At 45.3% G+C, this 18,767-nt stretch overlaps 1 protein-coding gene across 1 annotated transcript in view; it reads right to left on the bottom strand.

Moving 5' to 3' along the window:
• Nucleotides 1-3,557: 3,557 nt before the first annotated feature.
• Nucleotides 3,558-18,767, bottom strand: part of Gipc2 (GIPC PDZ domain containing family member 2) — a 71,653-nt gene continuing 56,443 nt past the window's right edge. The window contains exons 4-6 of the mRNA XM_027395140.2: nucleotides 17,728-17,834; nucleotides 11,283-11,364; nucleotides 3,558-3,807 (exon numbers count right to left, since the gene is read on the bottom strand). Of these exons, the coding sequence (XP_027250941.2) occupies nucleotides 3,659-3,807; nucleotides 11,283-11,364; nucleotides 17,728-17,834 (338 nt within the window). The 3' untranslated portion in view covers nucleotides 3,558-3,658. The remainder of the gene's footprint in view (nucleotides 3,808-11,282; nucleotides 11,365-17,727; nucleotides 17,835-18,767) is intronic.

Raw genomic sequence — 18,767 nt, 5'->3', positions numbered from 1 at the left:
CACTCTGGGAGAGCATCCAGTGTTCTCAGCCACTGAGCCATCTCTCCAGCCCTGGGTTAATTCACTTTAAAAGACTCATCCGAACTGATGGGCGATGTTTAATCAAGCAGACTACAGGAGCAGTATGGTCGTATTCCATGGAACATTGGAACCACTAGTTAAATGCCACTGACTCCACCCCAGCCCACCTTCCCAGTCCAGAACCTCGGTTAAAGTGGAATTCATTAAGTAAAACCCCTGATGAGCTGAACTTCTGATCATCTGAAGGAGGAATGCCCTTTACTTCCTTTTTTTCCTTTTTTTATATTTATAATTGTAATTAGACCGATTTTAAATTAGAAACAAGCTTCTTTTACATGTCAACCCCAGTCCCCTCTCCCTTCCATTCTCCCCTGCCCCAACCAACCCCCATCCCACCCCCTTTCTGCTCCCTAGGCAGGGTGAGGCCTTCAATGCGGAATCTTCAAAGTCTGTCATAACCTTTGGAACAGGACCTAGACCTTCCCACCATGTGTCTAGGTTGAGAGAGCATCCCTCTATGTGGAGTGGGCTCCAAAGTCCATTCGTGTACTAGGGATAAATACTGATCCACTTCCAGTGGCCCCATAGATTAACCAGACCTCCAACTGACATCCTCGTTCAGGGGGTGTGGATCAGTCCCATGCTGGTTTCCTAGCTATCAGTCTGGGGTCCATGAGCTCCCCCTGTTCAGGTCAGCTGTTTCTGTGGGTTTCTCCAACCTGGTCTTAACCCCTTTGCTCATCACTCCTCCCTCTCTGCAACTGGATTCCAGGAGTTCAGCTCAGTGTTTAGCTGTGGGTTTCTGCTTCTGCTTACATCAGCCACTGGATGAAGACGCTAGGATGACATATAACATAGGCATCAATATCATTATTGGAAAAGAGCATTTAAGGAAGCCTCTCAACTATTGCTTATATTGTTAGTTGGGGTTGAACTTGTTGATCTCTGGACATTTCCCTAGTGCCAGAATTCTCTTTAAGCCTATAATGGCTCCTCTATTATGGTGTCTCTTTTCTTGCTCTCCTCTATTCTTCCCTTGACTCAAACTTCCTGCTACCTCATGACACCTGCAAAGAATAGCCAGTTAGCCAGACACAGTGGCAAGCATCAGCAGTCCTGGGTATTTAGGACTAAAGTAGGACCTGGGCTAGGACCAGAGTAGACAACACAGAGAGGCCTTGTCAAAAGAAAAGAGCAAAGGCGAGGAGAACGGGATGGCTCAGCAATAAAGAGTGCTTCCTGTGCTGGCATGAGGGCCAAAGGGTACGGTTCCATGCATGCCCGCAACCACAGCACGGAGTGGACAGCAGCACACATTGGGTACCATTCCATGCATGCCCGCAACCACAGCACGGAGTGGAGTGCAGACTAACTATGAGAAAAGGAACGCTAAGAACAAGAAACAATGAAGAACAAGATTGCTGGAGCTAGCTAGCTCCCAGCCTAGCCAGAGAAACATGAATTCCACATTCAAAGCAGTTCTCTCACTCACACACACTCGCTAACACAGTCACACGCTTGCACTTCAGACACACACTCACACACTCTCCTACATACATACATATTCCCACACTCTCACACTCATGCAAACACACCAAAAGAAAATCACAATGATGATAAAAACATATAATAAACATTTCAAATCTACCATCTACTGACCAAAAAAAAATTACACTTTTGTTATTGTTTAAAGCACCATGTATCTATGAGACTCCGACTTCACCTAGCAACTTTCCCGTTCCTAAAACATCGGCTCTTTCTTTGTATCTAAGACTGTACGGGCATTTTTGAAGCCTTCAAAGGAGACTCGCTGAACACTAACCAACAGATCACACTAACAGCACACAGAAGAATTAAACAGCTGGACTCTTAGGGGATACTTGTGCTCCACATTAGTTCAAGTGGCTCACATGCAGGGTTCAGACTAATAAACAAGGAAAATCAGCCAGAGTGTTGCTCTACTGTCACAGAAGAGGTGACAGCAAAAGCGACATCTTTAGAGAAAAGGACAGAGTTGTCCCGACAGTAACCCTCATGAAAAAGGCATTACCTCTGGTTTCCCGGAAGACACCCTCCCGGCTATCATGCCTGATGACAGCCGCCGTGCCCAGTGTTTTCCATCAGATGCACTGGAGCGCTCGGCCACGCTGTCCTCCACCTTATTAAATGATCTACTCTGGAGCCATTTATTTCCATCTCCATTGCATTTGTGAAATGTCCAAGAAGAGTGAGACTGTCATTTCCCCTCAATCTTCTCAACAAGGTAAGGGTTGGAGGAAGGGTGCGAGAACTCTGAAATAACAGCCCAGCGCGAGTCTTTCCACTCTGCCCTCCCCCTTATTTCCACCGGGAATCAATTCCTGACAGCGTTCCCTCCAAGGTTTGGAAGGATGAAAACGATTGCTGCTTAAACCACACACACGCACACCAAAGGCGGCATCTCAAACACAGTTATTTTCTGAGCAAATATATTTCCAAATAAAAGTTCTACAAATATAAACCCTGGCCTGGAGGCCTTAGAAAAGTTATCAGGAAAGACACTGTAGATGGAAACAGAAAGAATACTTCAAAGTCAGGAAAAAACAAAAAGCACAACTGCTTCTTCCCGTCACTTTTTCAATCCCCAGCCCCTACACACATACACACAACATACAAACACATACACACATACACACACATGTACACAAACATACACACACATGCACACACATACACACACATACACACAAACATACACACACACATACACACACAACATACAAACACATGCACACAAACATACACACACACACACAAACACACACAATTTGTGCACACAGCACAACTTCAGCCAATTGCTCTTAAGGGCAATCGTAATTTTTTTTTAAGTCAATGCTTTACAAAGAGTGTCCTAGGAACCAGTAAGCCAAAACAATCTTGCTCATTTAAAAATCAAAACTGTGCTTCTAGATTGTGGCAGATGTCATCTGTATTTCATTTTCTATATGTATCCTGTTTAGATTAATGTAGTGAAATGAAGATGTTAGGAGGTAAATCGGGCTCTAAGCCTAATTCCCATCGTGTTAAGATTTTGGAAGAAAGGAGTCTGGAGAGAGGGTTCAGCACTGCAGAGCACTGGCTGCTCCTGCAGACAGCCCAGGTTCAGCTCCCAGCACCCATGTGCAGCTCACAGCGGTGTGCAAATCCCGCTGGAGAGTTACAGACAGTTGCAGACGCCCCCTTGTGGCCTCCTCAAGCAATGGTACACATACAATCAACACACACCGTAATGACAAATACACTTTTTAAAAGATAATGGAGGACCAATACCCACAAAGCTGCTGTAAGCAACCTACTTAATGTGCCACGCAAGGCATGAGTGTCAACAGGGGACGAGACCACCCATGTAGAAATGTTTCTTTAAAAATCACTTTCAGAGGCTTTTGAACCAACATTAAAATGAATCATAGTTTAATTTATCTTAAGCATACTGCATAGGAAACTATATTAAACATTATCCATAAATCAGAATTACGTTTCATAGACTGTGTCTCATACACATGAAGCTAAAGCAGAGTCCATAAAGATCCCTGAGAGTCCCCAAGGAGACTGCCCTGGAAGGAACCCTCGTCGTTTCTGAGGAAGACTGTCCACACCATCATCTTCCCTGTTTCACGTCGCCAATGGCTCCCCACACATCAAACACAAATTCGTCAGGAAAGGCAAAGTCTCCCAGAGTCTCATCAAGTGCCACGGCAAACTCATCCGGGTTGCTTTTGTCTTTTCCAGCTTCAAACATGGTCGTAGCTGTCAATGATAATTTTTAAAGGTTAATAAGCCATGAGCCAGCACCAGAGGACTGACTCTGTCCTCTGTATCTGGTATGAAGCTGTCACCACTGCCCTGTCCCCAGCCTGAGAGTCCATCACTTGGGAGTCTCTAGAATTCTTTGGTGTTGTTTTGGTTTTGGGCTGGTGTGGGGTATATGAATATGCACAGAGAGGCAAGATGCAACCTTGGGTGTCAACCCTGAGATGCCAGCCACCTTTTTGATGCCCTCACTGGCCTGGAGCTCACTAGGCAGGCTGTGCTGGCACCAGTAATCCTCCTATCCCCACTTCCCCAACACTAAATTCTAAAGCCTGCACCACCACATCTACATTTTACACGGGCTCTGTAGATCAAACTTGTGTATCCAAGAGAAGTATTTTACTGAGTCCTCTCTGCAACCCTCCAGCAATTCTGAGGGTGGAAGACACATTTTAAGAAAACCTCATGGCAGCCGGGCATTGGTGGCACACGCCTTCGATCCCAGTACTCGGGAGACAGAGGCAGGCAGATCTCTGTGGGTTTGATGCCAGCCTGGTCTACAGGACAGGCTCCAAAGCAATACAGAGAAACCTTTTCTCGAAAAACCATAGGAGGAAGAGGGGGGAGACAGACAGAGAGAGAGAGAGAGAGAGAGAGAGAGAGAGAGAGAGAGAGGAGGGAGGGAGGAGGGGAGAGAAGAGAAGAGAAGAGAAGAGAAGAGAAGAGAAGAGAAGAGAAGAGAAGAGAAGAGAAGAGAAGAGAAGAGAAGAGAAGAGAGAAGAGAAGCTCACGGCTAACGTCACCAGGAATCTTAGCACACACCTCACCTCCCCACAGTAACACCCTCTGTGCCTTCCATCCACGCCCTACTCCCAACTAGCTGGAGCGTATTCTTCGCTTTCCAAAGGAATAGTTTACAACTACAGCGGTTTGAGTTCTGCAGCATCTTTCTTGAGCACCTTCTGGTTTAGGACTGAAAATTAGCCATGGGATGCGTGGTCTGCCTTCCTAGGAAGCTACTTAAACTCTGTGTTCTATGTCTGGGAAACAGCACTCCCATGAGCACACATTCCCTAAGGACTTTGCCCAGGATAGAGAAGCCCATGAAGTTCCACTCCTGAGACGCACAAGTGACCACAAAGGATTTTTTTTAATGCCACATATTACAGCTAAGTGCTGACCTCTTGTGGCCACTCTGAGAGTATTTTTATGCTCCTACCACCACAAAATTTTGACCAACACAGTCTCCATTAAGTTTGTGAATATTTAAAGAACTTTTAGGTATAAAAATTGACCTATTACTTAACATTTTTATTATATGTGTGTATGTATATAGTTATATGTGTGTGTGTGTGTGTGTGTGTGTGTGTGTGTGTATCATGTGTATATAGTGTGTGTGTGTGTGTGTGTGTGTGTGTGTGTGTGTGTGTGTGGTATCAGGGTCTCATATATGCCAGGTAGATGTTCTATCTATAAGCTGTACCCTCAGCCCTACAATATGTGTTTTAAAACATTGTTTATTTATCTGTTATTTTTTATGTGTATGGATGTCTTGCCAGCATATATGTCTGTACACCATAAGTCTGCAGTGCCTATGGAGGCCAGAAGAAGATGGTACATGCCCTGTGACTGAATGTCACAGATGACTGTGACATGCTGTGAGGAACAGGTCCTCTGAAAGAGCCACCAGCACTCTTAACCAATGAGCTGTTTCTCCAGCCTCTGCAGTGCACTTTTTAATAAAAATCTACTCCAGATTTCATTAATCTCAACTCAGAAGGAGCTCTTCACAGTGTGTGACTTCACTGACCAGTACCAGGAACCCAAGGAAGAAATATGTTCCCCCCTATGGAAACACCATTAATATATATCTTTCTAACCAGCTATCAAAGGTATTGTGGGGGAAAGAACCTAGGAACTACCATTTTAATTGCCTTCCCACACATTCTAGTATTTTTAACAGATTAACTTTTATAATTCTTAAGCTGTCAAAATTAGTTTCAAAATCCTAGACTGGTATCAGGAAACACTGTAGGTACACAGGCAGTTACACCATTGCCTTAAATCTTGAAGGTGGAAAGTACAACAATGTATCCTTGAGTTAGATCACCCACACACACACACACACACACACACACACACACACACACACACACACACACTCAACATCTTCTGGAATTTTTTTTCTTTACAGATAACATCTCAAGGTAATTAGCTTGGCTGGTTGAAAAATCACATTTCACAGCGTAGCTTCACAGCCATTGACGTACATTCATCCTCAGAGGTATTTCCTACAAAGACTCATTTGAAGCTAGGCGGTGGTGGCCCACACCTTTAATCACAGCACTCGGGAGGCAGAGACAGGCAGATCTCTGAGTTTGAGGGTCACCTGGTCTACAGAGTGAGTGCCAGGAGAGCCAGGGCTACACAGAGAAATCCTGTCTCAAAAAAGCAGAAAGAAAGCAGGAGCAGGAGGTAGGGAGGCAGGGAGGGAGGCAGGGAGGGAGGGAGGGAGGGAGGGAGGGAGGAGGGAGGGAGGGAGGGAGGGAGGGAGGGAGGGAGGGAGGGAGGGAGGAAAGGCATTCCCAGAAGCTAGTAGTACTGGCTTGCTGAAAAGCAAAGGCTTTCATTTGTCTGTTAGGTTAACATTTCTGAATTACATTTCATGCTAATCATTTCTGAACAACAGAAATTCCTAATTTAACCACAGCTGAAATTCTTCAAATAATTACTTTCCTTACACTTTGCCTCCCTAAGTGACTGATGACACTACTAATCATGTATGATGACAATGGCTTCGTGTCAATCAAAGGAATTTGCTACAGATGTTTAATTAAACTAACAAGGGACCACTGGGTGATTTCAATGAATATTTTAGAATATTTAATGGTCTGCATTTCTGAGCACAAGAGAAAATTCATTCTTCTATTTTAAGGTTCTTGTCTAAATTACATTTATTTCTTCAGTGTTTTTTTTTTTTTTTTTTGTGTGTGTGTGTGTGTGTGTGTGTGTGTGTGTGTGTGTGTGTTTGGGGAGGAAACATCTGGTGTGAGGTGATATTTTGTTTATGATCTAACAATTAAAGTCTACCTAAAGATCAGAGTGCAAAGCTAGTCACACTCGCCAGTCAGAGAGGCCAGGCAGTGGAGGCACACACCTTTAATCCCAGCACTGGGGAGACAGAGGCAGATGGATCCCTGTTAATTCAAGGCCACCCTGAGCTACACAAAGTCGATCCAGACTAAAAGAGGAATAGAGCTCACCCAAAGGTGATCTCAGCACTTGGGATCCCACACCTTTAATCCCAGCACTAGAGAGGAAGATAAGGCTGGAGGGGACAGGAGAGCAGGGCAGTCTGAGGTTTGGAGGAGACAGTTGCAGTCTGAGGTCAGGATCGCCCTTCCTACTGGTCTGAGCATTGGTAGAGGTGAGAACTCTCCAGTAGCTGGCCTGATTTGCTTCTCTGATCTTCAGCTTTAACCCCAATATTTGTCTCTGGGTTTTTATTATTAAGACCTATTAGAACTTGTGCTACACTGGTACACCACAGTGTGGATTATGAATGTCAAAAGACAACTTCAGTTTTCAGGAAGCCGTACTCTCCTTCCACCTTATGGATCCCTGGAACCAAAGTTGGGTCACCAGGCTTAGTGGGCAATGGCTTTTACCTGCTGAACCATCACATGAACCCAGAAGATTCATCTTTAAAGACTTATGATTTAAATCCATTTATAATCATTTCCCTGTTATCCATCACTCTGCTGTACTGTATTTGTGTTTTTTAAGATTTAAGGGTTTCAGAGATGGCTCATCTATGATGAACACTTGTTCCTACAGATGACACAGGTTCAGAAAACAGCTTCTACATGGCAGCTCACAATCATCCATAATTCCAGTTCCAAGGGCTCTGACGCCCTCTTCTAACCTCCGAGGGCATCAGGCACGCACATGGTGAACATGCAGGCTAAACACACACATAAATAAAATAGTTGTTTAAGATGTGTTTTATTTGGGGGGACGAAGAGATGGCTCAGTGGTTAGGAGCTCTCAGGTTCAATTCCCAGCACCCATGTGACAACTCAAAACCACAAATCCAGTGCAATTCCAGTCAAGGAGCTACCATGGCCTCTTCAGGCTTCCGTGAGCACCAGATTCTATTTTATCTCGATTTCTTTGAATATGTGTGTTTGTGCAGGGTGAGTATTATGTGGGTGCAGTAACCATGGAGGCCAGAAAAGAGAGTCAGATCCTCTGGAGCTCGAGTTAGAGTGGTTGTGAGTCACTCACCTGGGTCCTGGGAAATGATTTCACATCCTCTTGAAGAACAGCAAGCAGTCATGACTGCTGAACCATCTCTCCAGCCCCCATATTTGTGTTTTAATAACAATAACTCATCCTGACTTAATAACTACAAAAAGTTATAATGCTGAAAACAGCCCTAGGGGTCCTTCCTTGAAAGCTCCCAAATTCTGGCTCACAAGTCCAGGGATAGACTTGAGTCCTGAATCTTACCCACTGCCTCAAAAAAAAAAAAAAAAAAAAAAAAAAAAAAAAAAAAAGCCCAACCCTTAAACACCCTGGAGGGGAGAGGTTGCTTATGCCAAGTGTCTCAGGAGAGCCCCAGAGTTCTCAGTCCCTGTGGAAACCACAAGTGGAGCAGTGTTGATCAACCTCTGTCAACAGGTTCAGGGCTAAGAGACTCCAAAGTCCTTCTAGGATAATGAGAGCGAGACCACATCTCCTGTAACTTCATTGCCGTCTTCCCAGTCTATCTGACAGCCTCTTATGTCATCCAAAGGCTGCAGAGGCTGACTTCAGGCTCTGACTAACAGGCTCCCTGACTGTTAGAACATAGGCCTCTGCCTGAAGTGAATAGATGCAGCAGCCTTGGGAACTCAGGCCACACTGTGCTGCAGCCAGCCCCTTAGAACAAAGACCACGCCCTGCTGAGACTGATAGAGCACTCCAGTCTGGAGGAAGGGGAGGCAAGCCATATCTCCCACTGTAACTGCAAGAAAAGTCTAAGGTCCTGACCTAGTACTCTCTCCATGACAGGAATTAAGCAGGCTAAGCCAAGTTAAGTCACATGGTGTGGAACTTCCTACCACACCCCTGAAAATCTATCACACACACACACACACACACACACACACACACACACACACACACACACACACACACTCACGGTGATATATTACTTATGATTTAATAAAGCCTGCCTGAGGGTTTGGGATGCAAAGCCAGCCACAAGCCATAGAGGTCAGGCAGCAGTGATACACACCTTTACTCCCAGCAGCCATACTAGCTAGCCATAGAGCCAGGCGGAGGTGGCACACACCTTTAATCCCAGAACTCAGAAGACACGCAGATGGAGCTCTGTTAGTTCAAGGCCACACTGAGCTACACAAAAACGACCCAGTCTAAAAGAGAAACAGCTCACACAAAGGTGATCTCAGCACTTGGGATCCCAGGTTTTGAGGGGAAAAAGCAAAGGGTCTCATTGAGGACAGGCAGCAGTCTGGGATTGCAGTCAGAGGCTTGGTGGAGAGCATTGTCTCTGAGGATTCCTGGAGACAGGATTGCCATCTCAGTCTGAGGGTAAGAGCTAGTGGCTTGGCTCCTTTGCTTTTCTGATCTTCAGCTTAATGACTGAACCCCAATATCTATCTGTGGGTTTTTATTTTTTGTGTTACAAAGTCCCAACACACACACACACACACACACACACACACACACACACACACACACACACACACACACACACGTGAAAATAAAAACCTTTACTCTGAGAATTTTAGGGCTGTTTCCTTCAGGTCCTCATGAAATACACTACAGAGTGGCCACCTCTCCTAAGGAGACTCCTCTCTGGACCTGCAGTCTGCTCCCCACCCCCACCCCCAGCTCCTAATAACACATCTTGGGAAGGGTCATTCCATGTCAGCATCTGCCGAACCTGCCTCTTCTGTTGTTAATTGTTCGTCCTTTCTCGAACTGACTTGGGATTGTCCTTTATTCTCGGAGCCCAGGGTGGCTCCGTTTTGAATAACCACCTCTTAGAGCAATGGCCCCCAGCCACAGCCCTGGAGACATGGGAAGCCACACAACAGACCTCTTCAAGTGTTGACATGTCACACGTGTGTCACCATGTGTGTCCGGGGCATGTGAGTGAGCACCATTGGCTTTTCCTGTTCGAGACTTACCTTTGGCACAAGGCTTCTGCTCCTTTCATCTCACCACCGGGAACCACGCAGCCTGAGCTCAGCACTGTTTACTTCTTTTTGCTGAGTCAGCTTTCCGTGTACTCACTCTGTTCATCTGCCCTGTCTCTCCTTGTGTGGATTTCCAGTGCTCCCCAATTCTTTATCTCCTATGAGGGTGTCTTCTTTGTTACCCCAACTCCTTACCACACAGAGGCAGCTGCTCACATTGTCCATATTATCTCTGGAGTTACGTGCCTAGCATTCTTTTGTTTTATGTGACTTTTGGCTGCTGTGTGTGTGTGTGTGTGTGTGTGTGTGTGTGTGTGTGTGTGTGTGTGTGCAGTGCCCATGGAGGCCAGAAGAGGGCATCAGAACCCCTAGAACTGGAGCTACAAGTTGTGAGCTGCTGCAAGAGTGCTGGGAACTGAACCCAGCAGTAAGTGCTCTCAACTTCTAAGCCATCTATCTCTTCAGTGCCCAGATCTAGACAATTTTTGAAGACAAGACCCATCTCTGGAATTTTCAGTTATAAAAGCCATAAATTTCTCCTATTTTTTTCTCCTTAATACAGTTGGAATTAGGGTATTTTGCTTTCATTTGTTTTGAAATATTTGGTACTGGTAGAGTTTTGGTTGATAAAGCAAGAACTTGACACATCTGTTCTCTTGTATCTTTTATACAACAAGAAATAACCTAGGAAACACCCAGAAACCCACTGCTAAGTTATCCTTACTCGCGAGTTCTGTCTTTTTCTTCCTATTTCAGGAATCCTATTAAATATTGTACAACTTTAATATCATAATACATAATTTAGCTAATACCCTAGGTAAATTCAGCACATCCGATAACTTTTCTTATGCATAACTTACCTTTATATTTTCATGCATAAAACATGGTAAGGGTGGTATTATTTACAGTGTCTAGGTTAAAATTAATTTTTTGTTTGTTTTTTTGAGATAAGGTTTTTCTATTATGTATCTCTGACTGTCCTGGAACACACTGTGTAGACCAGGCTGGCCTTGAACTCACAGAGATCCACCTGTGTCTGCCTCCCGAGTGCTGGGATAAAAGGAATGTGCTCCCATGCCCAGTTTAGCTACAATTTTAAATTTTAACTTAGCAGTAATACCTCCCAGCAAGTAACTGGGTAAATCATTATTCTTCACGATTGATATGCTCTTTTGTGCTCCATGAGTCCTTTGCATCTTGAAGAGTATAGTCGGCTATCATCTATAAACAACACAGAAATTATCATTAACAGTGTGGCCTTACCCAAGTCAATATCTCGAATTCCCATGTACAGTTCGAGGAGATCATCAACCTTTTCGATCGCCTTTGCTTTGGCTTCGGACGGCTTTAAAAAGAGAACAACAAGATACTGCATTTACACAATAAATCTCTTGACTGTCAGGGCACACAGAAGGGAATAACTGGTCCATTAGCTCATTTTAATGGACATATTTGGAACACACCTTTTAACCTTAAAGCTACATGTAAATCAATACAGTAAATATTTAGCTATAGAGTCAACATGAAATGTGGATTCAAGAAAAAAAGAAAAGGAGGGAGGGAGGGAGGGAGGGAGGGAGGAGCACAGCTCCCAAGTACTGAACTACCTAAATAGAAGAAAGATACAGCATCAGTAATTAGACAATAGTTTTAAAGGCAGAAGAGGTCAGAAGCCAAAAGTGTACAGAAGGAAGTGATTTAAGAACTGTGTTTCCAGGGATGGAGGTATCAGGTACACAGGGGAGAGACACTGTGAGTAGAAGGCAACACACATGGAAAACCCATGTGAAATTGTGAAGTCTGATAAAAGAGCATGTTACACTCACTGTCAGAAGTCCCATGGGCCTGGGGAATGCAGTCCCATGACTAGAAGTTAGGGGCATCAGCCACTAAAAGGTTGGGACTCTCCAAACTCTTTGCTTCTGTGTGTGTGTGTGTGTGTGTGTGTGTGTGTGTGTGTGTGTGTGTGTGTGAGTGTGTGCATGTCTGTGTGTATGTCTGTGTCTGTGTGTGTCTGTATCTCTGTGTGTCTGTGTCTCTGTGTGTCTGTGTGTGTAGGTTAGTTTGTGTGTATGTGTCTACATATGTGTCTACACGTCTGTGTGTATGACTGTGTCTGTGTCTCTATGTGTGTCTCTCTGTCTATGTCTATGTGTGTCTTTGTGCTTGTGTGTCTATGTGTGTGTGTGTCTGTAGCTGTGTGTGTTCTGTGTGTCTATCTGTGTCTATATATGTGTGTGTGTGTGTGTGTGTCTGTGTGTCTATGTGTATGTGTACATGTCTGTGTGTGTGTGTCTGTGTGTGTCTGTGTGTGTTTCATGTATATGAATATGTGTGGCATATCTGTGTCTATATATGTGTGTGTGTGTGTGTGTGTCTATGTGTATGTGTACATGTCTCTGTGTGTGTGTGTGTGTGTGTGTGTGTTTCCTGTATATGAACATGTGTGGCATATCTGTGTCTATATATGTGTGTGTGTGTCTATGTGTATGTGTACATGTCTGTGTGTGTGTGTGTGTGTGTGTGTGTGTCTGTGTGTGTGTGTGTTTCCTGTATATGAACATGTGTGGCATATCTGTGTAGAGGTCAAAGGCCGATATCAAGTGCTCTCCTCAGTTGCTCTCCTTATGTTTTTTGAGGCAGGGTCTCTCATGGAACCTGAAGTTTGCTGATTTAGCCAGCAAGCCCCAGGGAGCCTCCAGTCTCCACCTCCCCAGTGCTGGAATTATCAGTGTGTGAATGTGTGTAGTGCATTCTGTGTCTGTGTACGTGTGTGGGAGTGCGGGATATTGTTTATATAAGTGTTATGTGTAAACGGGTGAGCTTTTGTGTGTATGTATGTAATATTTGAGTGTGAATTCCATGAAAGGATGTGTATGTGATATGTGCATGTAGAGAGAAATGTGGGTGTATTCATTTGTACGAGCCTATGCGAATGTATGAATTTGCGTGTATGCATAAGTATGTATGTGTGTGAATATATGTATGCGTGTGTGAGAATGTGTGTGTTCATTTGTGTATTGTGTGAGAGTGTGTGTTCTCAGGCTTATTGTGTGTGCACATGAGTGTGTGAGTATATATGTGGGGGCATGGAGTGTGTGTGTGTGTGTGTGTGTGTGTGTGTGTGTGTGTGTATACACAGACATATTAGTGAGGTAAATGCATGCCATTCTGTGTGTGTGACTGTGTGACTGTGTGAATCTGTGAGCATTAGCAAATGCAAATGCGTGTGTAGTGTATGCATGTGAGTGAATGTGTAAAAGTTTGTACTAAGTATGAGTATAAATGAGTGTGTCTTCAATTGAATGCATATCAATATTTCTGTGTGTATACGTGTGTGGAGTGTTCATGTGTGTCAAGTGTGTGGATTATGTATGTATGTATGGGTATATGTGTGTTAGTATTGTGAATGTGTGTTTGAATGTGTAGTGTCATTGCCTGAATTTGTATGTGAGTGTAATCGTATGTGAGTATATGTGTGTATTTAAAGCTGTGTGGAATGTGTGAGTGCTGTGTATATATGGTGCTGTCTGTGAATGTGTGAGAGTGTGTGTATAGAGTATGTGTGTTTGTGTGTAAGTGTGCATGTGAGTGTATGATATGTGTGAGTGCATGTGTGCGCATGCGGTTGTGTATTTGGGTGAGGGTGTATAAAATGTATGTGTGTGCAAACGTGTGAGAACAGGTTAACATGAGTATATTGCCTTGTTGGGGCTCAAACCCAAAGTCTGTGTAATATAGACAAGCATCCTCCTGCTGAGTCACACCCCAGCTACCTCACAACTTCATTTATAAGAACTAAAACTTAGTAAACAACAGGACAGATTGCTCTCGCCTTGTTGCAACGTTTTTGAATTCTCTGTGAAGCTGCAGGCCACACCAATCATGCTGCTTTGAATGAGAACCGCCCCATAGGCTCATATGTTTGAATGACTGGTCCCCAGTTGGTGGAACTGTTTAGGAAGGATTGGGAGGTGTGGCCTTATTTGAAGAGGTGTGTCTCCGGAGGGGAGCTTTGAGGTTTCTAAAGCCCACAGCATCCCCCACTAGTATGCATGACCCCCACTTCCGTGCCTCCTGCTTGTGGATTGGATGTGAGCTCTTAGCGACTTCTTCAGTGCCTGCCTGCACGCCTGCCTGCTGACATGCTCTCCACCATGATGGTCACGGACTCACCCTCGGAAACTGTGAGCCAAATAAACTCTTTCTTGCCTAGACCAGGGTGCCTCTTCACAGCAATAGAACAGTAACTAAGACATTAAGCAACTCAGATATTCGCCTCTATTTCTACCCAGCCATAGCATAAGCTGTGGTAGCAAGTGGCAGCACTCCTCATACACAAATGCCACCAATATCTGGCCACTGGTTTCTGGGACAGCTCTTGGTCCACCACCTCTCCCCGTCACATTCATTTGTTTGGGTCCTCATCCTTTATTTCAGGCAGAGGTTTCCTAATTTTCTCCCCTGCCATTCCCTCCCTGAATGCTCAACAGCACACCCCTGAAACCAAGGAAGTTTTCTAAAACACACAACTGATACTGTTGCTGCCCCTACCATTTTAAAGGGACCCCCCAGTCAACCATAGAACCTTTCCCATGCTCATCCATGTCTTCCTCCTGACTCATCATCACCCACTCTCTAATTTCACAAGCAGCATGCACACTCTCTCTCCCCAGGCCCAGGATTATTTCATAATTCATCTCCTATTTGCACAAGCTCCATCACTTCTGCAGGCAACTGCTGGCTGACCTCCTGTCTTCCCTGGTCCCTGACAGCCTCTTCATTGTGACACTGTATATCCTGAACTGTTCTTTAGCCCTGCACCCCTAGTTGTTAATGGCGTCTGTTAATGGCCCCACCTTTATCTTATTTATCCTTGTGTCACCAGAGCCCAGAATGTGTCAGGCTCAGCAAACACAGCAAATAAAGAACGAGTTCTGGGAGTGGAGCTTCATTCTCATCTCCCTGAGTTTGTGCCACCTCAGAAGGGAGATGGCTTTAAAATCTTGGAACTTTAAATCCTTTAGAAACTTGATTGCAGGCTATTTGTGCTGATTTAATATTAGCATCAAACTAGCTTCGTTTCATTATGAGCTAATTTTAATTAACCTATTTAATTAAGCAGACTATGCAAATGACGGATGTTTAATGCTTATTTTTGAGTAACTTTTTCCTGGCTGCCCAGATAGATCGCAGGCTACCTTCCTTCCATTGCAGCGCCTCATATGTAACAGGGTGCTTAACACGTATGCGCTGGTTATGTTAACTGCTGGGAAATGATGCTCATCCCACAGGACACGGAGGGGCCCAGCACACCCTGCCTCCACCACACAGTGTGTCAGGTCTACTTATTCTTCCTCACGGCCTCCAACAGGAAGTCAGGAGAGCATTCTCCTAGGCCCCCACTGCAAGCTCCTGTCCACTGATTCTCTCACATTCTTCCTCACGGATTCCTGTCTTCTGAGGAGGCTTATTCATTGAGTCAAGGGACAGTGGCAGTCCTCAGTGATACACCAAGAGGAAAGGAAAAAGTAAAGTGTCGACTAAGGTCCTAGCCTGTCGTTTGGCACAGATTTCATCACAGCTCATTTTCAAAATGCTTTGGCTGAGGACCCAGGCTGAATGTAAAGGAGGAAGTGAGCTGAGGAGCAGCATCCACGCCCTTCGCCTCATAAGCAGCTGCTCAAGCTTCTGCCTCCGTGCGCTCTCCAGCTTGAGGGATGGAATCCCTGACTCACCATCCTCCTCAGGGTCCCCCAAAACACACAGCATCCTGAGACACACACAGCCCCAAAGACGGCCTTCACCTGGTGGTTCTTCAAGTATCTGCTAACGAACCAGCCCTTCACTAACCCTGGACATTGTCATCCAACAAGCTCTAAGGACCACTGGGCAAATGGCTACCTAACTGCTCACCTGACCACGCATCCACTGTTCTGCAACCCTGGAGATCTGAGGGTAACATTCTCACACAGAATGTGAGAGCCTGGGGATCCCTGGGTGACATTGTCACGCAGACTGTGAGGGCCTGGATATCTGAGGGTGACATTCTCACACACATTGTGAGGACCTGGAGATCTGAGGGTGACATTCTCACACAGACTGTGAGGGCCTGTGAGGATAATGTTCACATATAAAGGCTGTGAGGGTCTGTGCCTGGGCTCTCCTCTCAGGATGCCTTTGCATCTACCCTCTGTCCTCACTGCGATGGGTAGACCTGCTCCTCCCTTGCCCACCCTGGTCACTGCCACCCACACTCCTGCTTGCTTCTTTCACCTTTTCCCTCCATGTGTCTCTTCACCTTCTGGCATTTTCCACTCAGATACTGACATTTGCATTTACAGTCAATAAGTGAAACCCTTGCTTTCCTCAACCTAAAATAAATCTGTAATTAATTCACTGATGCTGCAAAAACTTGTGTTTGTTTGACCCATGAGATTCTATCCTAGGTGACTAAGACTATGAATGAACAATAGATGAAATTAAAACAAAATAAAGATATGAGCCCAGTAGTATTTATTGTTTTGAAGAAAATTAAGGTTAAGAAGTGGGATAGAATGGGGGAGGGGTGCCTTTGATCCCAGAACTCAGGAGGCAGAGGAAGGCAGATCTCTCTCTATGGGTTCTCGGCCAGCCTGGTCTACAAAGTGAGTTCCAGGACAGGCTCCAAAACTACACAGACAAACCCTGTCTTGAGAAACAAACAAAAGAAGTGGGAAAGGCAGAGAATTGCAGCTTGTGTCAGATATTCTGAAAAGACTGTGTAGGTCAGGTGATGCATGGGCAGACGTGTGAGGAAAGTGGGAGTGCAAGGGGAGGGGACGGTGGTAACAGCAGCCCTGACACCCTGAGCAAAGGAAACCCTGGGAGCCCCTGGGGAGCCTGGCTGAGGCAGAGGGAGTGGGGTCAGGGCACAGGGTTAGCATGTCTGAGGTCTTAACTTTTATTCCCAGGGACACAGGAAACCCCAACCTCCGCAGCTCACATCTCTAAAGGGTAGTCCTGGCTGCTGTACCCAGCACAGACGGAAAGGGGAGGAGAATGGGGAGTGATCCAGCAGCCTCCAGGGTGGAGCAAGCTGCCTGGGATCTCAGTGCATCCAGGGGAGGTTGTTGGAGTCCGGTATAGTGCAGAGCTGCTTTCCCCAGCAGGAGGAGTGTAGAGCGTGAAAAAGAAGAGTCAGGGGACAGACTTAGTAGACTTCCTAGGGGAGGCCTTACCCTCTCTGAGGAATAGATGGGGGGGGATGGGGGGGCAGGAGGAGAGGAGGGAGGGGGAACTGGGATTGGAATGTAAAACATAAATTGATAAAAAAAAAATCTCCAAAAAGATAAATAAATAAATAAGAGTCACACATGACTAGAAGATAATTATCTTAGGAGAACGGACATCTCGAATAGAATCCTTCCTTGTAATAGTCCAAGTAAGTGCATGTCTCCTTAGACAAGTCCAGACTAGTGACCTGCAGAGAGGGCAATCCCACGGGCTGCAGCTTTCTTCCACGCTTTGGTGTAATTTCCTCTTACTGTTTCCATGGTTTTCAGGAGGAGGAAACAGTGTGCGAGGAGGCGATGAATTCAAAGCACGTGCTTTGACCCAGCCAGTGCCCTGTACTCACTCAGATCACTTTAGCTTTATTTCCGGCTCTAACAAATGTGCAGAGCTGTGTATTTCCAAACAGAATGGGAGTTAAGGGAACATGACCTACCAGCTCTTCTACTGTAGCGGGACCTTTTGACCTCAGACGAAGCGTCCCTCTGCAAGTGCCGATTTTATCTGCGGACGTCTTTCCGGCTTTTGACCTTGGTCCTATTTCTGAAAAAAAAAAAAAAAAAAAAAAAAAAAAAAAAAACGTTAGTAGAGGCGTGAGCTCAGAAAGAATCCCAACAGATCTTGTGAGAATGGCAACAAGGTGCAGGAATGGCAGACTTGATAAAGAATGTGCCTTCTTCCAGAATTACCGAAAGTACAACAGGCCCACTTGGCCCCTGTTGTTCCTATATGGGAGTGTCTCTAGACAGATGGGTCTACAAAACAAAAGCACACAGGCAAGAGAAGCTGGAAGCTTCTGGAAAGAAACAATAGGTGTTAGCTTTCTTCTCAGAGCAAAGAAATGTGAGTGGCCAGAAAGCACCCAGGAAATCTCACCTGGCCTTCATCTCAGTCTTGAAGACAAGAAAGAAAGTCTGAGAGGCCCTGGAACTTGACGCTTTGTACATGAAATTCCACCTACCACACAGACTGTCCTATGAAGCCTGTTGTCAACCCCATTTTACAAATGAGTTAAAATAGTGCAGCTGAGATTCAAAACCAGGTCTTGCCAGGCATGGTGGTAGCTCATGACTAACCAACCTCAGTACTTGAAAGTCGGGGGCAGGGGCGTTGCTAAAACCGTATTATGGGATTCCAGACTCTTCACTCTTTAGTCAACAGCACTGCAGCCCCACACAGACTAGAAGAATGAACTTGAAGGTGGTGCACCGAAGGGTGAGGTCAGGAAGAAAAAACACCTAGGACAGTTCCAAAGAAGAACTCTCCGTGGTCACCAGGAATCATCCAAGAGAGGCCAGCCCTGTCCTAGGGCTGCCTTTGCCTGCACTTTATTTTGTTTTTCTTGCAATGGGCCAAGAGTGGTTTTGCAAGGCGCTAATCCTAACAGCAACACAACCAAGGGAGGGTAACTGGAAGGGGTGTGCCCATCTAGACCTCTCCAATAACACATGCCCTGCGGGAACATGGGCCCTGCTT

Source organism: Cricetulus griseus (genome assembly GCF_003668045.3).
Source record: "Cricetulus griseus strain 17A/GY chromosome 1 unlocalized genomic scaffold, alternate assembly CriGri-PICRH-1.0 chr1_0, whole genome shotgun sequence".
NCBI classification, from domain to species: domain Eukaryota; kingdom Metazoa; phylum Chordata; class Mammalia; order Rodentia; family Cricetidae; genus Cricetulus; species Cricetulus griseus.
The sequence above is the reverse complement of the archived record's forward strand: the minus strand, read 5'-3'. Positions and strand labels throughout refer to the sequence as shown.